The 25,981-nt window shown below is 42.0% G+C and overlaps 2 protein-coding genes across 2 annotated transcripts in view; both read left to right on the plus strand.

Moving 5' to 3' along the window:
- The window catches only part of LOC306916697 (collagen alpha-1(XX) chain-like), a 115,572-nt gene extending 105,400 nt beyond the window's left edge, over window positions 1-10,172 (plus strand). The window contains exons 32-42 of the mRNA XM_079494706.1: window positions 951-1,046; window positions 1,611-1,664; window positions 2,427-2,480; window positions 3,997-4,050; window positions 5,891-5,962; window positions 6,045-6,080; window positions 6,526-6,592; window positions 6,707-6,895; window positions 8,377-8,454; window positions 8,848-9,009; window positions 9,201-10,172. Coding sequence (XP_079350832.1) covers window positions 951-1,046; window positions 1,611-1,664; window positions 2,427-2,480; window positions 3,997-4,050; window positions 5,891-5,962; window positions 6,045-6,080; window positions 6,526-6,592; window positions 6,707-6,895; window positions 8,377-8,454; window positions 8,848-9,009; window positions 9,201-9,235 — 897 coding nt within the window. The 3' untranslated portion in view covers window positions 9,236-10,172. The remainder of the gene's footprint in view (window positions 1-950; window positions 1,047-1,610; window positions 1,665-2,426; window positions 2,481-3,996; window positions 4,051-5,890; window positions 5,963-6,044; window positions 6,081-6,525; window positions 6,593-6,706; window positions 6,896-8,376; window positions 8,455-8,847; window positions 9,010-9,200) is intronic.
- A 4,418-nt stretch (window positions 10,173-14,590) lies between these two features.
- Window positions 14,591-24,788, plus strand: dpm1 (dolichyl-phosphate mannosyltransferase subunit 1, catalytic). The gene is made up of 9 exons (XM_079523076.1): window positions 14,591-14,763; window positions 16,043-16,142; window positions 17,860-17,893; window positions 18,072-18,148; window positions 19,339-19,364; window positions 20,394-20,489; window positions 20,658-20,726; window positions 22,649-22,763; window positions 23,497-24,788. The coding sequence occupies exons 1-9, from the start codon at window positions 14,627-14,629 to the stop codon at window positions 23,599-23,601; spliced, it is 759 nt and encodes a 252-aa protein (XP_079379202.1). The 5' UTR covers window positions 14,591-14,626; the 3' UTR covers window positions 23,602-24,788.
- Window positions 24,789-25,981: the final 1,193 nt, after the last annotated feature.

Genomic DNA, 25,981 nt, shown 5'->3' on the forward strand with positions numbered 1-25,981 from the left:
ATAAATATTTCATTCCACTTTTGTCTTTTTTCTTCCTCTTTTGGGCGACTCCTCTGAGTACCACCAGAGGGGGCTCAAGTACCACTAGTACCAGTGTTTGGGAACTTCTGGTCTAAAGCATGTTCTCAGCGTTTTTGGCTGAGGACCTCCGGGGATGCTTTGGCCATGCCTGATTTAACCCATTTTGGACTGAGGTCGATTAAATCCAAATTCTAAATCCAAAAAAAAATCAGAAAAAAACATGTTTCTATGTCAGTGGTGCTCAACCTTTTTCACGTCAAGGACCCCCAGGATTATCTCTATTGGGCCACGGACCCCCATCTGACCCCCACTCGGTGGCGCGCTATGAGCTTGTAGATCTGCTATTTTTCAATAGCTAAAGTATAACATTACACTTACACTACCCAAAATGGGTTAATTCTAAAGGTCTCTGAATGGAAGAGCAGGGAGACTAACTACATCTTACTGCACTGCACAGTACAGATACTACCATAAAGATTGGACAAAAATGAAAAGATCCTTTTATTCCACAAAAACGTTATGAAATTAGTATTTGGATCTGCAACCTGGAAACCCGTGTTCACCCATTTAGACCTGAGGACGATAAAAAAAAAAGTCTTCTAAATCCTGACAGTTTTCTGAAAACCCTGTTTCTATGTCAGTGGTGCTCAACCTTTTCCATGTCAAAGACCCCCAGATTTATCTGAATTTGGCCGCAGAACCCCATCTGAAAATATGTAGTTTCAGGGACCCCCCCCAGAAGCAAAGGTATGAGTTAAAATATTCATTGTGAAAGAATATATTCAAAGATTTGCCCCACATTTTAACGGTTTTTCAAAAAATAGCAGATCTGCTATTTTTCAATAGCTAAAGTATAACATAATGCTTAAATGGGGTTCCCGTCCAGAATGCGTTCATGTATGAGAGTGTATGTTGTGTTTGTGATGCAGGGAGAGCTCGGGCCCTCAGGTTCGACGGGCTCTGGCGGCGGCCTGGGGCCCCTGGGGAGCAGAGGCCCTCGGGGGATGACTGTCCAGGGCAAAGTGGTGAGGAACTCTATCCCTCATGACACTAGATTATAACACCATTAAGACCTGAGATCAGACCTGTTTTCTGAAAAACCTCATGTTTCTATGTCAGTGATTCTCAAACTATATCATGTCAAGGACCTCACAAATTATATGTAATTGGCCGCCGGCCCCCATCTGAAAATATGTTGTTCCAGGGACCCCCCCAGAAGCAACGATTTGAGTTAAAAACGTTCTCTCTGAAAGAATATATATTCAAAGATTTGCACCACATTTTCACAAAGAAATGAAAATTTCAAAGATAGCAGATCTTCCAGCGTACTTCCTCCCCCAGTGTACATTGTTCCGCCACACACATGTCTCCAACGAACTGCAGCGGCCAAAGAGGCATCTATTTTATCTATGGCAAAAAGGACATGTGCAGTGATGGCGTATGGACCCAAGTTCATCTTGCACACACATAATCACACGTATTGCAGTGTTACTTTGCAACACACCTGCATTTGAAAAAGTCAATACATGTGAATGACTTGTTTGTTTGGTGTGGCTTGTACAGTATACAGTATGTTCTGCTGTTTCTAGGGACCCCCTGGTGCAACAGGACAGAAAGGAGAGCCAGGAAAACCAGGCGTCCAGGTGGGTTAAGGGTCAAATTATCTATCCTAGTTTATTGAGGCTCTGCACTTTTTGATGCATTCTATGTATGTGATTATTTACCTAGCTGTGGATAAGAGCGTCTGCTAAATGCCTACATTCTAAATTGTACTTTGCCGAACTTTGCACAAGGAGTATTCTTCAGCCTAAAGCTCTTTTCATACTTCATTATGGCATCACGTGACGAATATATAACCAACCTACAAGCTCACAACACTTCACAAATGCATGGCGTTGTGAGCTTGAAGGTCTTCTGTTGTGCAACCGTGCATAAATTAAGCTTTAGCAGCTACAACTTTTTCGATCTCTTCCAACGATTAGGAAATTATGACCGATATCCGATCTCCGATTGCAGGGTCATATCTGCCCATACCGATTCTGACTGATTCTGATATTATACAGAGGACCACAATGGAAACAAGCCTAGGGGCTTGGCCCAAAGCCTGTTAATAAAGTATTCAATCAATCAATAAATATAGCCTATACTCTTTTCTGAATGAGATGAGTGCCCAAATTAAATGTAGCATTTTTTAAAGCATTTTTCTGGTGAAAACCAATGAAATAATCGGTATTATTTTGAGACCGTTCCGATACCGATATGGCATTTTTATGGCCGATTCCGATTGTGCTACCGATTAATCGTGCATCCCTACTTCACATGCGATCCCCCCCCCCCACCACCTAATGTATCTCTCCCTCACTCTCTCTATCATCCTCTATATTAATATTAATTTCTCTCTCTAGGGTATACCTGGTCTTTTGGGGCCAAACGGGGAGGAGGGGGTTCCCGGTCCCAAGGTACTGTCAGACGGCTGGTCACAATAATACCTGTTTATTCTCAGTGTGTGTGATCACTGTTTATTCTCAGTGTGTGTGATCACTGTTTATTCTCAGTGTGTGTGATCACTGTTTATTCTCAGTGTGTGTGATCACTGTTTATTCTCAGTGTGTGATCACTGTTTATTCTCAGTGTGTGTGATCACTGTTTATTCTCAGTGTGTGTGATCACTGTTTATTCTCAGTGTGTGATCACTGTTTATTCTCAGTGTGTGTGATCACTGTTTATTCTCAGTGTGTGATCACTGTTTATTCTCAGTGTGTGATCACTGTTTATTCTCAGTGTGATCACTGTTTATTCTCAGTGTGATCACTGTTTATTCTCAGTGTGTGATCACTGTTTATTCTCAGTGTGTGATCACTGTTTATTCTCAGTGTGTGATCACTGTTTATTCTCAGTGTGTGATCACTGTTTATTCTCAGTGTGTGTGATCACTGTTTATTCTCAGTGTGTGTGATCACTGTTTATTCTGTGTGTGATCACTGTTTATTCTCAGTGTGTGATCACTGTTTATTCTCAGTGTGTGATCACTGTTTATTCTCAGTGTGTGATCACTGTTTGTTCTCAGTGTGTGATCACTGTTTATTCTCAGTGTGTGATCACTGTTTATTCTCAGTGTGTGATCACTGTTTATTCTCAGTGTGTGATCACTGTTTATTCTCAGTGTGATCACTGTTTATTCTCAGTGTGATCACTGTTTATTCTCAGTGTGTGATCACTGTTTATTCTCAGTGTGTGATCACTGTTTATTCTCAGTGTGTGTGATCACTGTTTATTCTCAGTGTGTGATCACTGTTTATTCTCAGTGTGTGTGATCACTGTTTATTCTCAGTGTGTGATCACTGTTTATTCTCAGTGTGATCACTGTTTATTCTCAGTGTGATCACTGTTTGTTCTCAGTGTGTGTGATCACTGTTTATTCTCAGTGTGATCACTGTTTATTCTCAGTGTGTGATCACTGTTTATTCTCAGTGTGTGATCACTGTTTATTCTCAGTGTGTGATCACTGTTTATTCTCAGTGTGTGATCACTGTTTATTCTCAGTGTGATCACTGTTTATTCTCAGTGTGATCACTGTTTATTCTCAGTGTGTGTGATCACTGTTTATTCTCAGTGTGTGTGATCACTGTTTATTCTCAGTGTGTGATCACTGTTTATTCTCAGTGTGATCACTGTTTATTCTCAGTGTGATCACTGTTTATTCTCAGTGTGATCACTGTTTATTCTCAGTGTGATCACTGTTTATTCTCAGTGTGATCACTGTTTATTCTCAGTGTGATCACTGTTTATTCTCAGTGTGATCACTGTTTATTCTCAGTGTGATCACTGTTTATTCTCAGTGTGTGATCACTGTTTATTCTCAGTGTGTGATCACTGTTTATTCTCAGTGTGATCACTGTTTATTCTCAGTGTGTGATCACTGCAGTCTCTCCTTCATCTCCTGCTGTTCTTGTGTCTCTGGGACACGTCTTGCAGGGCATCAGGGGAGCAGAAGGCAGCATGGGACCACCCGGGACCACTGGACCCAGGGTAGGATATTATTCATTACAACCTTTTATGATGTAAAGATTTTGGACCTAAAAAAATGTAGTTATATACAGTAGGTATCCGGAGAACTCGCCAGTTTACCAACTCGCCAAGGTTTAGTGCATTTTAGTTTTACTTCACCTTAATTTAAATTGCATTGAATTGAGAGAGAGAGAGAGAGAGAGAGAGAGAGAGAGAGAGAGAGAGAGAGAGAGAGAGAGAGAGAGAGAGAGAGAGAGAGAGAGAGAGAGAGAGAGAGAGAGAGAGAGAGAGAGAGAGAGAGAGAGAGAGAGAGAGAGAGAGAGAGAGAGAGTTTTGATTGATTGATTGATTGATTGAAAAATGTATTAACAGTTTGCAGAATTACAGTAAATTTCAAGCACAAACTCAATACAAAGGCTGTTAACTGTGAGTGGACGACCCAATTAAGCATTACACTTTCCAATAGGGAAAGAGAGAAGAGAGAGAGAGAGAGAGAGAGAGAGAGAGAGGATAGTTGTTTAGAGTTAACACTAGAGAAAGTAGGAATGCTAAAAGTTTAAACACCAAACTGACCAAAGTACTGAAACATTGTAATTCATTAGTAAACAATATCCTGAAATGGTAGGACCTACTTATCATTGGTATTCACATACTCACCTTTTTATCATCATATAGCTGACCATTTAATTGCACAAAATAATTTGATCACTTTGGAAATGAACTATAACATCTGTGGGTTTGACATAAACTACACTGATGAAGACAGTATGTTAGCATAACGATGAAGACATTGATGAAGACAGCATGTTAGCATAACCATGAAGACATTGATGAAGAGCATGTTAGCATAACGATGAAGACACTGATGAAGACAGCATGTTAGCATAACCATGAAGACATTGATGAAGAGCATGTTAGCATAACGATGAAGACATTGATGAAGACAGCATGTTAGCATAACCATGAAGACATTGATGAAGAGCATGTTAGCATAACGATGAAGACACTGATGAAGACAGGATGTTAGCATAACCATGAAGACATTGATGAAGACAGCATGTTAGCATAACGACGAAGACATTGATGAAGACAGGATGTTAGCATAACCATGAAGACATTGATGAAGACAGCATGTTAGCATAACGACGAAGACATTGATGAAGACAGGATGTTAGCATAACCATGAAGACACTGATGAAGACAGCATGTTAGCATAACGATGAAGACAGCATGTTAGCATAACGATGAAGACACTGATGAAGACAGCATGTTAGCATAACCATGAAGACAGCATGTTAGCATAACGATGAAGACGTTGATGAAGAATTTTCGCCGCGGCGACTTGGTAAACTGCCGAGTTTTCCGGTATCCGTTACCCACCCAGTACACAGTAAAATCTAATGGACCCTCACATTTGCACACTCCTTTAGTTGAATTTGTTCTACTTCTCCCCTGTTCACCTCATGATTTGTTTATTTTTTCAATGGTTTCTATTCTCCATCCATCCACCCACCCATCGTCCATCATTATATGGAATAGCTGTGATAATGACCACAAAAATTGCAATACGATCTATAAATTCAAGAAAATGTTTAAAATTAATATAGTAGAAAAAATGTAAAACATCATCATAAACCTCTTATATTGCACTATTTCTATTTTTTGTTGTTCGTCTTTGTTATTATTTTGCATTAATGTAAGATAAGCAAGTCAAAAAGGATAGGCACTATATAAGCTACGGCTTCAGCCTATACCTTTTTCGGTCCAAACATGTCCTGTAAAATGCCTTTGCTGCTGTAATAATCATGTACATGTTGTTTTAAGACCGAAATAAAACTATTCATTCATTATGTGTGTGAAGGGTTTTCAGGGAATGCCAGGACACCCGGGGCCTTCAGGGGAGAGGGGTTACCTGGGACCTGTTGGACCTACGGTAGGACACCAAGCACAGACTGTGTCATATATCTCTATCTGTCACCACAGTTGTCACAGATTTCTTTCCCTTTTCTCATCAGGGTCTGTCGGGTAACAAGGGGGAAAGAGGGGAGAAGGTGAGTTGTTTTTGTTTTTTTTGCATGATTGAAACATTTAAAGGAGCATTCAGTGATTTGGGTGATTTGGAAAACCACCCAGTCCGCCCCGGTAACAAAATGTGCACATGCACGCTCTACAGTGGGGGGAAGTGCAACAGGCCAACAGCATGTGCACCAAGGCCCGCCCCCACTCGATCATGTACATTTCCACCTTCAGTCGATGCTTCATATCCATATGAGTGAAAAGGCCGGGATGATCGGTTTATTTTTCAAACACAGTTCTTATATCAAGAGATCTAAAATCCCACTATGGGGATTTCAATGCAAATAAAAAGTACACAAACCTGTGGACTGGCGCCCTCTACTGACAGTGACGTCAGGACTTCGGTGCTCTATTGGGACACCGGGTTGAAATAGGTAAAAACAACAACAACAACATAGTGACTCCACTGATGTGTTACAGGGAGAACCCCAGTCTATGGCCGTGATCTATCAGATGGTGACACAGGCCTGTGAACAACTAGTGCATAGTGAGTACTCTCTCTCTCTCTCTCTCTCTCTCTCTCTAACATATTGACTCTAAATAAACGCTGATGATATATTTTCTGCACATAAACACAAGCATTTATGTCCTTGTGTTTCAGACGAGGTGTTAAAGCTGGACCTGTTCCTTAACGAGATAAGCCGTAAGCCCGTTCCCATCGAGGAGCCCGTGGGGCCGCCAGGAGAGCCGGGCATACCAGGGGGCAAGGGGGCGCCCGGCCTCAGGGGCAACCAGGGGCGTGTTGGTGCCAGGGGGAGACCTGGGAAGGGTGGATACCCAGGAGAACAGGGCAAGGCTTTATTCTATACACTGTGATTCCTTAAACTGAACAGACCTTACTTGATTATTCCCTGTAGCCATGCCCAAGATAACGAGATTAATTTACCTTTCGCACAGGTAGCCATGCCCAAGATAACGAGATGAATTTACCTTTGCACAGGTAGCCATGCCCAAGATAACGAGATGAATTTACCTTTGCACAGGTAGCCATGCCCAAGATAACGAGATGAATTTACCTTTGCACAGGTAGCCATGCCCAAGATAACGAGATGAATTTACCTTTGCACAGGTAGCCATGCCCAAGATAACGAGATGAATTTACCTTTGCACAGGTAGCCATGCCCAAGATAACGAGATGAATTTACCTTTGCACAGGTAGCCATGCCCAAGATAACGAGATGAATTTACCTTTGCACAGGTAGCCATGCCCAAGATAACGAGATGAATTTACCTTTGCACAGGTAGCCATGCCCAAGATAACGAGATGAATTTACCTTTGCACAGGTAGCCATGCCCAAGATACCGAGATTTGATAAATTAGCGTTTATCCAGAGTTAAAAAAAATATGAATTAGCTTATTTTAGCTCCCTTGCTAGCCACCGCTAGCATCCATGTAAGAAACAGCCAAAATCCCTGCGTGCAAGCCGTCAATAGTGACCCCCAAATTGACACTAATTAGCCCCGCGGGCCGCGGACCCCCCATTTGAAAAGATATGCCAGAGACCCCCATGAGAGAAGATTTTTACGGCTGCAGCAGTGATTCTCAACCCGTTTAATTTCAAGGACCCCCAGTTCGACATGCATTAGGCTACGGAACCATCTTTAATGACATTTCCAAAGTCATGGATTATGACTTGTCATCGACTACAGGAGGAAGAAAACGGACATTCCTCCATTAATCATAAATGGGGACTGTGTGGAGAGGGTGTCCTCTTTCCGCTTTCTGGGAGTCCACATTGACGAGGGCTTGACCTTGAATGTGAACACCTCTGAGCTGCTGAAGAAGGCCCAGCAGAGACTTTACTTCCTGAGGGTGCTCAGGGGGAATAACATCACACAGAGACTGGTGTCCTTTTATCGGTGTGCCATAGAGAGCATACTAACATACTGTATACTGTATGTGTGGTACACCAGCTGTACAGTAGCTCAGAGGAAAAAGCTCCAGAGGGTCATTAACACGGCACAAACGACCGTTGGCTGCCCTCTTCCCACATTGGAGGACCTACACAGATCCCACTGTCTAAAAAAAACACAGAACATTATAAAGGACACTTCGCACCCCGGTCACTCACTGTTTGAACTGAGTGCTCAAGTCAGGGACCAACAGACTCAGTAACAGCTTCTATCCCACAGCCGTAGCCGTTTGCATGTTTTATTGTGCTGTTTCTAAGTTAAGTACAATCAGGGTTTGTGCACTACTACTCTAAGGCTTGGCATGTATGCAATAACCATAACATGCTGTTGGGGTGTGTGTCTCCTCCTCGTCTCCAGGAAGGAGAGGTCCGCTAGGGGATAAAGGTGTTCCAGGGACCAATATCCATGGACCCCCAGGAATCAAGGGATTTGCAGGTACAGTAGGACGTCTTCTGGCTCTGGGTTGATTTATAGTGCCGTACAGTGTAATGTTAGCCAGATGCTAATATCAACTTACTGTCGGTGAGGTTCGTTCCATGTTGCCTGTCGTGCTGGACCCATGTAGCAATTCGCTAATTCACCCTTTGTGCCCCTCTTTGCATCAATTGGTTGCCGTTTCGTGGTTGGACAAAAATCCTCTCTCTCCATCCACTACCATTGAAATAACGTGTTTTTCAGTTGCTTCATATTGATATTCTGTGCATTCAATTCTTATTTTAAACTTTATGTCAGTGAAAGCAATATAATACACCCGCACACTGTGTATTTGCTCGGTACATGAGTATTTTCTTATTTTAATGAAGCAACGTTTCGGTGCCTCGTGCGTAGGTACATCAGGGGAGTCCAAGCTGGGAGATCCAGGTCCCAAGGGTGAAGATGGGAGTTCTGGACCCGACGGAGTCCCGGGACATGCAGGCCAGGCGGGAGAGATTGGACCGCCTGGCGTGTGCGACAGCAGTGCTGGCTGCCAGACGGTTCCCCAGCAGACAGGTACTATAGGAACTGAACCTCACATTGTATTTAACACTTTTTTTTGTCCTTTATTTACCCAGTGTGGTAGCTGAGCACAAGTGCTCATTTTCAGCAAAGCCCTGCACATAGAAACATATTGCATTATTATTTCACAGTCACTTTTCGTTTAGTATTTAGTGATCATTGTTCTCCATTCTCTCCTCCTCTAGACCCTGATGACCCCTATTATGGATACCAGCCGTGAGCACACACACTGACAAGTAACATTGTGATGGTACGGTAACAATAGTACGGTGCAGCTCCTGTCTGAAGTCTAGTGGCCACTCAGTGGAGATATGGCAGATGAACTATTGGGACGAAAAGCATGACTGAAGAAAGACTGGTGTGTTGAACTCACTATCGAGGAGCCTCACACAAGCTCAGCTGCACAGTAAAATCCTCAAGTGTTCAATTTTACAATTTGCAAATGGATAAATGAACACTACTGTGTATGGAAAAAAAGGAAACGGACACAAGAAGAAGACATAAGAAATCTCCTTGGTGTGGTTGTGCTCGTGTTTGCAATAATTAAAACATCTCAAGCAACAAATGTTTCTCCTTTTACGGAAAGTAGTGCATCTTTTTAACATAGAATCATATTTTCATAGTACTGACAATGTTTTTATTAAAGGTACGTAAGCCATCTTCGCACTGAAAATGTTTGTATTCGTTACTGACTTATGTTTTTGTATTTATGCACTGTAGTAGTAGTAGTATAGCTACCGTCAAATTCCTTCCTTTTTCTCTTTTTTATTTTTGTTGCTCTTCTAACCTTAACTGCCTCAAGAACAATGAAAATATAATGTCCATGGTGTAAAACATATTTGTTCCATGATATATGATACTGTGAGAATGGCTGTTTTATACGTGTATGATAATTTGTATATTTTTTATTATAATGTTAAACTGTATGCAGTTATTCCTGCATGATATTTTGTATTATTCATTCATTGGTTATACATGTTTACATCTATGCTCTCCTTTGGCGTGTGTGTGTGTGTGTGTGTGTGTGTGTGTGTGTGTGTGTGTGTGTGTGTGTGTGTGTGTGTGTGTGTGTGTGTGTGTGTGTATTTGAGAAAAAGAGGGAGACATTGACATTGTTGTGTTTTTGATTTTGTCAATAAAATCAATCGCGTTAATAAGCAGAAATGTATCTGTATCTCTTTGAATGTCCATTGATTTTTGATTTAAAGGGATATTCCACTTAAAAAAAATGTTGGTCATTTCAACTACTCAGTCTTATGTGAACACCCCACACAGTTTTTAAGCTGCTCGATTCAATATTTAGATATTTGATATTCATTTTAGCTGCCCCGCCCCCTTCCTATACAAACCCATTGTAACATCAAACTCCATTTTAACAATGATAGATTCATCGAAAATACCCATCCTTTTTTCTGGTGACTGCTTTTTAATAATTCTTTGGGGTTTTTTAGTCTCCTCCGTCGTCCTTCTGGACGAGGTTCTTTTCCAAAACAATTATTAAAAATAAATGAAAAAAGTAATAAAAAAAAACAAGGCCCCCTCACGTAGCCTATTAGAAAGTAGGCAGAAATGCATTGGACTCAGGTGTTGCACACATGCTTAAAGGACCACTTCACCACTTTTCAACATCTCTTCATATAATTGGTCCTCACTAATGTTCATGATAAAACACCACCATTTTTTCCTACTCAGTCTGTGTCTCATAGGAGGGCTTTGGGCAGTTCGGACACCCGTCCACCAGTGACATAGTTCAAGTTCAAGTTTATTGGTCATTTAAAATAAACACACCTTATACAATGTATTCAGGGGTTTTTTTTTTGTTTACCAAAAGGGAGTGTTTGGCAGAAGCCTCAGCTTATAATGCCAATGCCAACAAAAAAACAAAACAAGACAAAAAACCAAACAAGCACATCATCATTAGGCAGATTTTTTTTTAAACAAGATTTGTTTTAAAATATATTTAGATTTGTATTATCGTGAGAACGATGGCTTCAACTTTTGCATTGCAACTTTTCAGGAAAAGAAAGCCTGCCGTTTCTATTAGCTTGGATTCACCATCGATGATGTCACTGGTGGACGGGTTTCTGAACTGCCCACAGCCTTCCTATGAGACAGACTGAGTAGAAAAAAATGGTGGTATTTTATCATTAGTTAGGACCACTTATAGGAAGAGAAGTTGAAAAGTGGTGAAGTGGTCCTTTAAAATAGCTCTTATTTGCGCCGCCTTCGTTGAAAACAATGTATTTCCAACTCCAGCTTGTCTCAGTTCAGGCTGCATTGAACAGCGCTGGAGCGCTCGGTTTCTGCCCCCTCAATGTCGTAACTCTTCTATTACATGGCTCTGAGTCTGGACCATAGAGACACACGGGGACTACAAATTCCACGCCCCCAAATGAGACAGCGTCCCCACTTCTGGTCCGTTAGACCAGTGTACTGCATGCCAGCCCATAGAAGTCAATTGAAATTCCACTGTAGTTAGCCTACTTTTAAAATAATACAACATGAACTGAAGACTATATTGATTTGAATAAAAATATGTTTCCAAATGTATGAAGTGTCTTTGTCAACATATTTTTTTGTTTTCTCAATAGATGACTTGTTTCACATTTAATTTACCACTTGAATGAGTTACCCATAATGTTAACGGAGCAGAGCTGAGTTGACAGACTGATTACCTGTCGCTTATAAGTGACGTTCCAAGCGCCGCCGAGTTTGAAGATACATTATCCGTATTTGTGGTGCATGGTGTGAACATGCAGGCGTATATGAATTCTTTATACAAAGAAAAAATAAAACTTGTTGGATTATCAATTTGTCCATATGATTTGCCTAAAAGTAGTTGGGAAAATGACCCAACTAAATGGCCAGGAGTGACATATCCAGATATTGTCAACTATCTAGTGGATTCTCCAGGTTTATAGATAATAAAATATCAATTAGAATCTATCTTATGTATTACAGTTTTAATACATATTACAATATATGGGGTATTTATTTATATAGCCCATATATTGCAATTTCACAGGAATTGGGAGCTTCATGCATGAAGAATAATATAATAAATTACTTTTCAGGCAGTCAATTTCAGTCTGTGTAATCCTATATAGCAGCATATGCTCCTCAGATGATTTTGCCTGACTTCTTGCTATTGTCAATCTATATCATATTCAGTAGGATAAGATTAATGGTTCACATGACGCTCGTCCTTCACGTGCGTCGTGGCGTGACTTGCCCTGTTTTGAGCGCCTGGCTAAATTATGTGCATTTGTAAACGTTCAGATTTCAAATAGCCTATAAAGTGCTCACCCCCGGGGACACGGATGTTAGCATTTTGAACGGGCGGCTATTAACACCCGTGCATCCCGTATTGTTCAAGAAAATGCATTTTAATCCGATCGGTGACCATTTTCTATAAAGGTTATAATAATGCATGAGTGCAATACACCTCCCAACCGATAAGGGCACGTATTGAAAGCATTTAGCGAAAAAATTAGAAATTGGCCAGCCGTCGGATAAAAATGCTTTTTATTGAACAATATAAGGACTACTTAACGTGCAAATGTATAACATCCGTAGCTCCGGGGGTGAGCACTTTATATTTGAAATCTGAACGCTTATGTACACTTAAACGTTGTAAATGTAGCAAGGCACTAAAGACAGGGTGAAGTTGCGTCATGACTGACTATCATAAGTTTCAAGGCTATTTTCACTGTGACATATACCTTCATAAGCTTCACTTGAATACTTAATTTCCACCACTTGTGGAGTTCACAAACTTCTTCTGGATGGTTTCACATATTTTTTACTAGTGGATGGGTGCAGCCATTTCTCTTTTCATGATCAGCTGGAAGTTGATGAAACATCAAGTCTGGGTTTTTTCTTTGTTGTTTTTACAAAGAGGAACGCAGCACACTTTAGGCATGATGAAGACTGGCCGTTTAACCGTTTACAACGCTGGACTCTGTCACGCTCGTCGTGGTCGCTCGATCCGTCGCTGGGGAATGCCGCATCTAGCGGGTAGGATTAATGCGTGACGTACAAATCATACGTCAGGGAAACTTCAATATATCCGATGCTAGCAGTCTTTACAATCTTATGGAGTATATTATAGTACATTGTGGGTTGTATATTGAGATGGCAGGTATATGACATTAAAAAGGACAAATAAAACATATGGGACACATTATTCGAACACAAAATAAATCGCTACAGCCTCAGTAATGAACCAGTGAAATAAGGGTATTTTATGATGCCTCTCATAGGGATTGCATTGGCAGCTGCAGTACACAGTTGAAACGGACCAGAAGTGGGGACGCTGTCTCATTTGGGGGCGTGGAATTTGTAGTCCCCGTGTGTCTCTATACTGGACGAGCCGGATCCTCGTTGTTTAATACGTGTTTCTATCCATAGACATATATACATAGACGCCTCATTTGCCGCTGCAGTTCATTGGCGCGACGTGTATCCCAATGAAGGCGGAAGTGCAGTGCTGAAGGCTTTTTTTTTTTTAACAAATCTTTATAACAGTCATGACAATATACATTACAAAACAAGACAAACAAACAAACACAAACAACAAAGTTATTAACAATACAACATCAGAGCCAGGGGGGATTAGATTACTAACAGAAAACATTAAAAGAGTGAACACAAAGCAACAGTTCTCCGCAGCTTTCTTATTTAGAAGTGCTGAAGGCATTTGCTGAAGGCGACTGCGTCGCTGCCCGAGTGACGTCACTCATGTGAATCCTCCATGTCTCTCGCTGTCACTCAAGTGACTACTGGCCAATCACAGCGCGTCTTTTCCGGGACTTATGTTACGCACGCGGAAGCTTGACAAGCTTCCGCTTTGCTTCCGCTATTCTTCGCAAGGAATGTCGGGAAAATAGTGCCTTCAATTTTGACACACGCCTCAGAGCCGGAAGGGGCGTCTATGTATATATGTCTATGTTTCTATCCGTGTGTGTTTCGGAGAACACTCGTTTCCGGCTTGACCGGCGGTGAAGAAAGATAAATCACAATAATACACAGAATATTTCCGTTTTTGCATTCATAACAAAAGCACATGGTAGTATCAGACGTGAGATGTGCACAGTGCACGACATAATGAGCATAATTTTGAATTGGTCCCCAAATATATAGGACGTCTTTTGTCGCACCCTGGTTGATTATGATGATAATTAATAATGTCACATCTACAGGGTAGATCTAGATTGTAGAAGATTCACTATTTCACTTGAATACGCACACGTTAATTTCCTGCATAGTATTTTTTATGATGAATTGAACAAGGTGCTTGGTTCGTCCACTCAGTTAACAGTTTTTTGTATCGAGTTGTGCTTGAAATGTACTGTAATTCTGCAAACTGTTAATAAATATTGTTTATATAATATGTTTAGATTGATTTGAACTTAAAGGTATGTTTTTCAACGTGACTTTATAACTATATTGCCTGAAACACGATTTTCTTTCTCTACAAGTACAAACGAAAATTCCATTAAAATATTTTCCTACGAACCCTAGGGCAGGCTTATACCTTTATTGTGAAACAATACACGGGGAAGTACATGCATGCTTTTCCTGCTAACATCCGCACACAGCGACAACAAACATGGCAACCAGCCGAAGATCAGCTCCGCGAAGCCGGGAGGAGGATGGAGATAAATACTCCGTGCTGTTACCCACCTATAACGAACGGGAGAACCTGCCTCTGATCGTCTGGCTGTTGGTGAAATATTTCGGTGAAAGGTGAGTTGCTTTGAAGTTATTGTCGAGGCTGTTATACTAATGTACTTTTCCTCTGCCTGCCTGTCAGCTTGGGACCCAAGTGATGAGCTGTCATTAAACCAGATTTGTACAGCCTGGGGTGATCGTCCCATTGTTGACATGCGAATCCCTAGACTCCTGCAAAACCGCTCTCAAAGGGTACCTACGGATGGCTGCAATTCGAAACTGGCCCCCGTAAAATCTGAATCCACCACCCACCCCCTTTTCCCCTCACTGTATATGTTTTCTTTCTCCTTTTGTTTAACCTCCTTTATGATGATGTTTTTTTCCCTGTTTTTTCGCTATATAGAAGTGTATTTGTACGTCTCTAAATGTTGATGATGAATTGAACAAGGTGGACCCTCTTGTAAACAAGTGTAATGCTTTCATGGTGTCGTCCACTCAGTTAACAGTTTTTGTATTGAGTTGTACTTGAAATGTAGCCTACTGTAATTCTGCAAACTGTTAATAAATACTTCAGTCAATCAATCAATCAAAATGGCCCATTTCTGGACTGTCAATGAGTGAATTCATGCACGAAAAGAGTGCAAAACCTAGAAGAGACTTAGCCGCAATTTGCAACTCTAGATATTTTTATAATGGGATGAATCTAGAGTTGCAATACCCTCCATTGACTCCCCACTCATCATTTTGCGTTTGCGATCTGCTTGTCTTACACTACGTTAAACTCACCAACATTGCAGCTGTAGTCCAAGCTTGAATTATTCTCTTTCAATCTGCCGAGCTTGTTTTTCATAAAAATCCCCCGTAGACATGTTATGAGCTACTTTCTGTCAAGAAGAAGAAATGTTGGAGTTTGGAAGCGCTCGTTTGTATTAAGGGGTCGCGCTGCTGCTTCCTGCATTATGTGCAAATGCGAAACAGATGCATGCAGGGACGTTCAGTGACTTACGACGAGCGCTTCCAAACTCCAGCACTTAGAAAAAGAATCACTTGCACAGAATTTCTTGACAGAAAGTAGCTCATAACATGTCTACGGGGGATTTTTATGAAAAACAAGCTCGGCAGATTGAAAGAGAATAATTCAAGCTTGGACTACAGCTGCAATGTTGGTGAGTTTAACGTCGTGTAAGACAAGCAGATCGCAAACGCAAAATGATGAGTGGGGAGTCAATGGAGGGTATTGCAACTCTAGATTCATCCCATTATAAAAAAATCTAGAGTTGCAAATTGAGGCTAGAAGAGACTAATAGCCAAAGTTTTGGTCTGACAACATTACCGTTTGTTATTGTGTTAACAGCGGATATGACTACGAGATAATCGTCATTGATGACGGAAGCCCAGATGGGACCCTGGAGGTGGCGGAGCAGCTGCAGCAGATCTATGGGGAGGACAAGATCGTAAGTCAAGATGATATCTAGGCCTACAACTTCATAAATAATAGCGGGATCCTTAGTTATATGTTTAGAGTGCATGGAGAATGCAAAATGATACGTGGGGGTAAAAACCAAAACATCTTGAAGTGGACTTGACGTTTGAAAGTTGATTACGATTGAGAAGTTAACATGTGAATCCTGAATGTAGGCTATGCACAATTACTGATCATATGATCCCCCGATCGCCCTCCCCTCCCCCTCCTATTGTTGCATACATTCTCCCTAACTTTTACATGGCCTTTTCACTATGCTGTATAGATAGATAGATAGATAGATATATAGATACTTTATTGATCCCGAAGGAAATTAGTTTTGTCCAACAGCTCCAGTGTAAAAACATACATACAGAATAAAAATCACACCTGTGTGAACTGAGTGGTGTAAGGTCTTATATAGACTGATCAGCTGTGGTCTGACGTAATGTCTGACGTAATGAAATCACACCCGGGTGAACTGGGTGACCATAGCAACCATGCTCATTTTGGTACAGACAGACAGACACGTAAACTAACAAAGCCAGTCGTAGGAGTGGTTTACACCACTCAAAAAGAGCATGATGAACATGTAAAAATACATTTCATCATAGAAAGCAGTAAAAAAGGCAATAGCTATAAGTTAAAGGCATGGGTTAAAAGTACAACACCAAAAAAGCAAAGCAAATACGTCAACTGACCATCCCCCTCCCTCCTTGTCTCCCCCCCACGGCCCCCATTGATTCATTATATAGTCTAATGGCTCTTGGGATAAAGGAGTTCTTAAGTCTATCTGTGCTGCATGTCTGGGATAAAAACCTGTATAATATTACAAATAGACAGTGTAGCCTCGGCCGGGAGGCGAGCCCGGGACATCGCCTCAACAAGGCCGTACGTTACTTACCAGTCGGCTAAAGAGCCATATGGCCCGATAGGCAAGCAGCAACACAGCACCCTATAGTCCACAGTCGTCACCCCCACCGCGTCCACGCAGCAACACAGCACCCTATAGTCCCAGGTCGTTACCCCCACCGCGCGCCAGCCAGGTGTTGGGCTCGACTGACTGGGGGGACCTCCACACCCAGGCAGGTAATGTGCTGTTGTCGGTCTAATGACAGTCGGATCAATAGTATGTCTAAACTAATGCCTGTAGCCGTGTGTCCTGCCCTAAAAATAGCAAATATCCTCGTCTCTAAACTACCTCCCCCTGGCCAGCCAGGGTGCCTGAATAACGTGTTCCTTCCACGCGCTACGTCCGGCTGGGGAAACTACTCCCCTGTCAGGTGAAAAGAAGCAGCTTGGACTCCTCATGCCTACTGTAGAAGGAAGCATGAGGCCAGTCCGCTGCCCCCACACAGGCAGCTAACGTGCTGTCGACTACGCTCAACGAATACGGTTTGTGCCGCCACTGGCCAGGGAGACAGAACCCAATCCCACCGCTGCAACCAATGTAGCCTCGGTCCGGGAGGCGAACCCGGGACCACGCATCAACAAGGCGTGTACCGCGTACGTTACCAGTCTGCTAAAGAGTCATGGCCCGATAGGCAAGCAGCAACACAGCACCCTATACCCTAAAGTACGCACGCACACAAGTGCACACGCACACACATTCACATCATAGGAAGAGAACAAGTTCTGAACAACTATCCCAGTGAGCCATGTGTGAACTGTGCTAACCATCAGTCTCTTCTCTGCTCTCTCTGACACAGCTTCTACGACCAAGAGCATCTAAACTAGGCCTTGGTAAGTGAAGATGCATTATAACTTCCAGACAAATAGTATTAGTTAGTCACTTGATTGTGGGATCTGAAGTCACCCACAGTCCCATCATGTAGTCTTTCTCAATACCTACTACCCTACTGCTATATAAATGCACCATGTTCTACCCTACTACTGACACTCTCTGGTTTCCAATCTGAAGGCACTGCCTACATCCACGGCGTGAAGCACGCTACAGGGAACTACGTCATCATCATGGATGCTGACCTGTCACATCATGTGAGTGGATCGGTGTCTGTCTGTTTCTTTGTGTTGTTGCTTGTATCTATACAGTAGTAGATGTTGAAAGTTTACATGGACCACAATGGAAACAAGCCCTGTATGGCGTCTATCTTGACAAACGTATAAGACGCAGAGAGGCTAAAGCAGCGTTTAGCTGTCAGACTCGCTGCTTTAGTCGTCGTCTGAGAATCACTGCTCCAGGCCAGAGTACTGCTTTTGTTATATTTTATTAAAGTTAAAACAGTGCATTACCACCACAGTGAATCACAGCACAGGATAGCATAGTAAAGTGATTGCGGTCAACGAAGTTGGACCTTCCCCGTTCACCCCCTCTCTCCTTCCATTCATGAAATGCCGCCTCGCGAACAGCTGACTCATAGTAAACTATGAGTAGCAAGCAACACCACGTGACCCGTATAACTGTCACCAACAAGCCCTTTGGCTCTTTTTGTGACTCACTGTTTGGCGTTTTTTTTAACATACTACTGTACATTTAAACTGTCACAAATATATTAAATCAATCAAATGTCTGTCAGTCAGACTCTATATAATATAAGGCAGGGGTGCCCAAAACGTAGATCGCGATCTACCAGTAGATCACAAAGGCTGTGCAGGTAGATCACATGACATGCCCCTAAAGAGTATTTCATTTAAATACATTGAAGAAAAAAAACGATAAAAAAAACAAAAACATTTCTCCCTCTCTATTTCCCATTCCAAGTGCATTTGTCTTATACTGTACAGAATGTAACATGAACTCTACTATTCCGAAGCCCCCTCAGGTTCATATTTAAACTATTTTCAGCAATGGTATAATAATTGATTTGGTGGGTAGATCTTGCCGAGCTGGTCATTTTGAAAGTAGCTCTCAAGTAGAAAAGTGTGGGCACCCCTGATATAAGGTGACATTAAGTCGAACAAGGGCTGATGCTTTGTTACTTGTATGCCAGTATTGTGAGTTGTTGTGAGCTTGTTGATTGGCTATTTTTGGCACGCAACACCGGCATGCAACAAAGTATAAATCAGGCTGAACAACTTGAAGAGTTGGTTGAATTAACTACTTGTTGAACTTAATTTTCTACAACTGTAACTTTGAGAACTCAACGTTAGTTAGTTGTGTAGATAGGATTTATTTTCATGAGCCATGTTGTGTGATGGATTTCCCCCCTTTTTGTTTCTGCTTGCAGCCTAAATTTATTCCAGAATTCATCGAGTAAGTTTCTCCAAATATACATTTTTCTTGCCTTGTGATTTTTGTTTCTTTAACCGTTTTATGAAACACTTGTGATGTGTAGTAATACATAATAATTGATTGTGGGGTGCAGTTGAAGAGCGGTCAGACCGAACTTTAATTCTGACTGAGTACAGATTCTGCCAATGCTTTCAATGGCAACAAACCACTCTGTTCCAGTGTTGATTTCGTCGACTAAAACTAAGATGAAAAATATTCGTCGACTACCTTTTTTTTGACAAAGTATGACTAAATGTACTGTCGATTTTGTCAACAAATAAAAACTAGACTAAAATGTTAGGAAGGTACTAGTGTACAACAGATCCAGTATAAGTCATTTTACACACTTGGTTGCATGCTGAAAATAGCAGATCTACAAGCTCTGTGAGCTTGTAGATCGGCTATTTTCAGCAAGTGTAAAAACAGTCATTACGACCGCATCAAGGCCCGCCAAAACACATTTTTAGTCGTCTAAATCAACTGTAGATTTAGTCGACTAAAATCTCATGATATTTAGTCGACTGAAACTAGACTAACACTAAAACATTCCAGGTGACTAAAATGTGACTAAAACTAAATTAACTATTCAAGAGAGACTATGACTAAAACTAAAATCAAAATTTGCTGCCAAAAACGACACTGCTCTGTTCTCATTGAAAAGCACTGGCAGAATGTGCCCGCAAAGGTCAAATTCCAGTTTGGTGTGAGTGACCACACCCTAAAGGCTCATTCATAGTCTGGATTTTCGGTGGTGAGGTGACCACCGGAGCTGAAGCTTGAGCGGTGGTGAGTAAAAACAGAGAGAAGGGCTGGGGCTGGGGCGGTGGCGGTGGTTTGCGCTTCACCGCGGCTCAGTGACGTCATGTTGTAGTTCGGTGGTCACCTCACCACCGAAAAAATATGAATAACGCTTAAGGGGTGACATTGAAGCACAAATCTTTTGGTCGCCATTTCATGTTATTCAAGAGCAATATTGTTCTTTACTAATAGAGGTTTGTTGTGCTCATTCAGGAAGCAGAAGGAAGGTAACTTTGACCTGGTGTCTGGGACACGGTACAGAGGTAGCGGAGGTGTGTACGGCTGGGACCTGCGCAGGAAGATCATCAGGTGAGCAGAGATTACCGTATTTATGTTTATATGTTCTTCCATTTTGTTTAGTATTGTCTATTTATCTTGCATGCAACAGGCAACAGATTGGAATTGATTTCTTCAGTGTTTTGAGTCTTAAAATTATTTATTTTAAAATCTAAAAAGTCTACTTTCTCTCCCTCATAGTCGAGGAGCCAACTTTGTGACTCAAGTGCTGCTGAGACCTGGTGCTTCAGACCTCACTGGCAGCTTCAGGTAACGCTTAGCGTAGTCGCGCGCCAACGTGCTCCGATGGCATGTCAATGTCGTTTTCACACAACATGCCCGCTGTGTCGGGGACGCACACGCAGATTAGACACTCCAACGGTCGAACATGTGGTCGAACATGCGCTGCTCCCGCGCTTGCGGTTAGGGTCCGGTTAGGGTTTGAGGAGCTCAGTGGCCTTGTGGTTAGAGTGTCCACCCTGAGACTGGGAGGTTGGGGTTCAATCCCTGGCTGGGTCATACCAAAGACTCTAAAAATGGGACCCAATGCCTCCCTGCTTGACACTCAGCATCAAGGGTTGGATAAGTCCCTGCGACATACTAGCGTCATGTCCAGGGGGTGTACTGGTATCAAGCTGCCTCACATTACAGAAACAGGAGATGGGCTCCTGCCCTATGGGCCTCATGGCTACAGAAACAGGAGATAGGCTCCTGCCCTATGGGCCTCATGGCTACAGAAACAGGAGATGGGCTCCTGCCCTATGGGCCTCATGGCTACAGAAACAGGAGATGGGCTCCTGCCCTATAGAGCGTCGCAGTCCCGCCCCCTACCATGGCCCAGGAAATGAATCCCAATGCATTTTTCCCATAGACATTTCAAAAAGTATTTATTTAAAGACGGTTACGCCGCGGACAAAGCCAACTCGAGTCGTGACAACTCATGACAACACAAACAATATTTTGGACCAAACAAATAATTACAAAGAAGAAAAACAACAAAAAAGTGTTGGGCAAGGCTACTTACTTAGGGTTTGAGGTAGGTTGTCGCTCTAATGCCAGTCGGACCAATAGTATGTCTAAACTAATGCCAGTACCCGTGTGTCCTGCCCTGAAAATAGCAGATCTACAAGCTACCAATCGCAATACGGTTTTCATACCCAATGTAAACGGACCTGGCCACAGCATCAATATAACTTCCTTGGGAAGTTATAGCCATGAACTTCCGCTTAAACCTTTTCAGAAGCTGGCCAATCTTTAAGCTTAAGTAAGCATACTCTGGTGGAATTGGTTAATATCACACCATCCGACCTGGGTCACGTTTTCCCCCCCCATTCAGAATTCACATAGACTTGTTTAATATTGCGTTAAATAAGAACTGTGTTCCAAAAATAATGAAATGAGCACGGCAATTTGACTCATATGGATATGAAGCATCAACTCCCTGCGAGAAAACGCTAATGTTACTGCCACCGCTTTAGTTAAATTTTTGCCCGGAAACAGACTTTATAAAATATGAGTGATTGACTATCGTAAACGATACAGGAGGTACAACATCCCTGACAATATCGCCAGGACAGTTTTTGGACCACAATTCTTCTGAGATGATTCTAAGATGACCCAATGTTGTTCTCCATGGAGAAATGACTTACCCTTACCGTGACCCAGGGGATGAACGAGTGACGTCAGGAGTCGGGACTTCTACTCTGTAGAGCGCCGAAGTCCTAACGTCACTCGCTCATCCCCTGGTTCTGCCCGGTTCACAAAGTAATTTCTCTATGGAGAATAACATGGGGTCATCTTAAAATCATTTCATATAAGCATTGTCGTCCAAAAATAAACAAGCTGTCTCTGCGTTATTGTCAGGGAGGTGTCTCTGTATTGTTTGTGACCGTCAGTCACTCATATATGATACAGTCTGTTTCTAGAGAAAATGTAACTAATTCAGTAGCAGTAACAAATAGCGTTTTCTCTCAGTTGATTCTTCATATCCATATGAGTGAAACGGCTGGGATTTTTCAAACACAGTTCTCATATGAGGTGATCTAAAATCCTCCTATGGGGATTACGATGCAAGTAAAAAGTACATGAACCCGTGGATTTTCGCCCTCTACCGATATTGATGTCGGACTTCGGTGCTCTATTCTGTCTTTTCAACTTGATCTGAATGCTCCTCTTTGTCCTGTTGATCCCAGGCTGTACAAGAAGGCCGTGCTGGAGAGCCTGGTTGCGCGCTGCGTGTCCAAAGGTTACGTCTTCCAGATGGAGATGATTATCCGAGCAAGACAACTTGACTACACCATTGGAGAGGTGAAGCTTCCTTTAGTCACTCAATTACAACTAAATGGAAATGCACACCTTCCATATGGGTTTCCAGTGAGGCCTGTGTACGTATAACCTCGCGTCACCAGGCTTTCCACCTCGGAGGAAAGCCTGGTCTGTGAACCGGTCTGGAACGGATGATATCGTTAAGTCATGTTTTGTAGTCATCAGGCAGGAACAATCATCCGGAACTTCCTTTTCCCTCAAACCAGAAGAATAACAATAAAAGCTCTCGTAGCCTGTAGCTTTTATTGAGAAAACGAGTCACCATGACCTCACATACAGTGAGAGGGAGAGTGTCACACATCTACACTCGTTCCACACCACCTCAGGGGGTGCAGTGGCCGGTGTTGAGTCCGTCGGACCCACGGTTGTCCAGAACCGCCCAAAAAAGGCCTCTGCCCGGGTCTGAACATGGGGCCCCTGCCCAGTGTCCAAATATGGAGCTGGCGTGTTCTGACATCATTCTGACGTCTGCATAGACTCCATATTTGCGCATGCCTGACAAAGAACTCCCTATATGGTCATAAAAGGGACACAGACATAATCCCTGGGTGGTGCATTCATTCAACTTGCATCGTTCCAAGTAGGCCAGTGCCTGACGAGCACCGCTGTAGTCATTTATAATGTCGGCATCTCTTTCTAATAATAATAATAATATCAAGTCATGTAATGTGAGCTTATATTCCACTTCCTTTCTACCCTCTTCTTCCCAAAACAGGTGCCGATTTCTTTCGTGGATCGAGTTTACGGAGAGTCCAAGCTGGGAGGGAATGAGATCATATCCTTCCTGAAAGGGCTGCTCACGCTCTTTGCAACGACATGAATTTGTGCTACATTAGATGTATTTGTTTTCAGAACCCAAAGACATACTTTTACATTCTAAAAGTTACTGTCCTGCTGCAATAGTCTACTATTAAATAAGGCTCTGTTGAAAATAAACCTTGCCTTGTACAGTAATTATGATTCAGGGTACTAGGAACAATCTGTGATTGGTTCAATTTGAATATAATATAGCTGATATATTATGATATATTTCAGTATATGAAATGGGGGGGGGGGGAAGTCAAGGGACTTTATATTTTGCATCACTATCATCACCTTTCAACATGTTTGGGCTCATTTTAGCACCTACTTGGCATCACAGACGGTTTATAACCCGTTTAGACCTTACGTCGAAATTTAAAAGAAATCTTCTAAATCCTGACCGTTTTCTGAAAAACATATTCATGTCAAGGACCCCAAATATATATGACATTGGCCACCGACCCCCATCTGAAAATAATGTTGTTCCAGGGACCCTCCCAGTAGCAAAGATTTGAGTTAAAAACTCGCTCTGAAAGAATATATACCGGTATTCAATGATTTCAGGCACATTTTCACGATTTTTCAAAAATAGCAGATCTGCTATTTTTCAATAGCTAAAGTAGAACAGAATGCTTAAAACACCAAAAGGGGTTCCCGCCCAAAATGGGTTGCTTGATTCAGAATCTAGATATTTAATATTCATTTTTATCAGACACAGCCCCTTCCTCTACAAACACATCTTCACATCTTCAAACTCCATTTTAACCATTTTAGATGAATTGAAAACGCCCGTCTTTGGTTCTGGTGATATCTAAATTACTTTTTAATTTATTTCTTTATTTAAAAATTGAAAACATGCCCCCCCTTCATGTATTAGAAGGACAATATCAGTCACCAGAATGAAAGCACTGGTATTTTTGGTGAATCTATCATGGTTAAATGGAGTTTGAAGTTACAAAATGAATATCAAACATCTAAATACTGAATCAAGCAACTTAAAAACCGTCCAGGGTGCTTACAAAAGCCAGAGTAGACGTTGGAAATGATGGATGTTGGAAAGTGAAATATCCCTTTTTAGTTTGAACTAATTGCATATAGCTGATGAAATTTGATATGTTCAGATGCATGTTGGATCGTTTTCACTACTCTTGTAGACCAATGATTGTTTGTACAAAATTAAATAGTTTATGTTGTTTCCTAACATAATGCAGTTTCTGGTTTTCTTCATATCTAATTATTGTTCTGGAGATACTGAGTTTCAGAACAAAGAGGTGGGAGGGCGGTGCAGACCACGGGACGAACTTGAACAGAGGTCGCACAGCTCGTAGTCACTCACGATGCAAATACTTTATTTTAAATGTTTTTTTTGGGGGGGGGGTTTTGGCTTTCGCCTTTTATTTTATATTTTTTATAGAGGGACAGACAGTAAGCTGACAGGAAATGGGGGGGATTGACATGCAGGGAAGGCCGTCGGGATCGGGAGTCGAGCCCGCGGCACACTGCCAGACTCGGGCTACCGGCCAAGGTGTCTGGACCGCTGAGCCACGGCCCAGGCCGCAAATACTTTATTTTAAGATGGCCAACGGTACACATTTGGGCAGAAGATGGTGTGAGACTGAGGCGAAGACTAGGTTTAACATCGAAGGTGTTAAAATGATTTATGAGAGACTAGTCTCGACATGCGTCAGTCTCGACATGTGTCAGAAACCGAAATGGGTTATAACATAGGCCCCTTGGTGAGTAATGTATATTTCTATTCATAAGAGATTGTTATTATCATTAGCCCAGGTCACAGCGTGTGAGGATACATTTCTGAGTTGGATCCAGAACTACTGTATGCTTCCAGGTCTAAAGAACATTAAATCCAACGATCTATTCTCGAAACTTCCTTGACCAGCTATTAATTTATATTCAACGAGAAAGGTCGAGCACACGTGACGAGGAAGACGGGCTGTTCTAATCTAGATGGATAATGAATGAACATGACCAGATAATTGGTATGTGTGCTTTTCACGGTATCTTAAGGTGAATGACCTCGCATAACAAAGAGGCATTCGATTAAACGTCAGGATGTAAGGAATAGGATCACCTAAGGACTAGCTGCCTCTGATGCTGATGCTTAATGGAAGGGAGGGGGGGCTCTTTACTTGCTATTCACAACACATCCACTTCTCAAATGAGATAAGATACCAGTCCAGAGTAATAATGTAGGAGGGCACAAATCAATCATAACAGGGTTGATAGAACTTAACTGACCCGAACGGGTCCATTTGGTTCCATTAATATTGTTGTTTTTTTGTTTGTTTTTTTACTATTTTTAAGGGCCTTCTATAAACGGCTTTTGTCCCCTCAGTCCACACGTCTCAAGATTTGGGAATTCAGGTCAAATGTCCGCTAAA

This window comes from Electrona antarctica, assembly GCF_951216825.1.
Source record: "Electrona antarctica genome assembly, chromosome: 2".
In the NCBI taxonomy this organism is placed as follows: domain Eukaryota; kingdom Metazoa; phylum Chordata; class Actinopteri; order Myctophiformes; family Myctophidae; genus Electrona; species Electrona antarctica.

Coding starts and splice junctions, on each gene's coding strand:
- dpm1 (XM_079523076.1), top strand. CDS start 14,627: ATGGCAACCAGCCGAAGATCAGCTCCGCGAAGCCGGGAGGAGGATGGA. Junction 19,365..20,393: donor TTTATTCCAGAATTCATCGA/GTAAGTTTCTCC, acceptor GTGCTCATTCAG/GAAGCAGAAGGAAGGTAACT. Junction 22,764..23,496: donor TTGACTACACCATTGGAGAG/GTGAAGCTTCCT, acceptor TTCCCAAAACAG/GTGCCGATTTCTTTCGTGGA.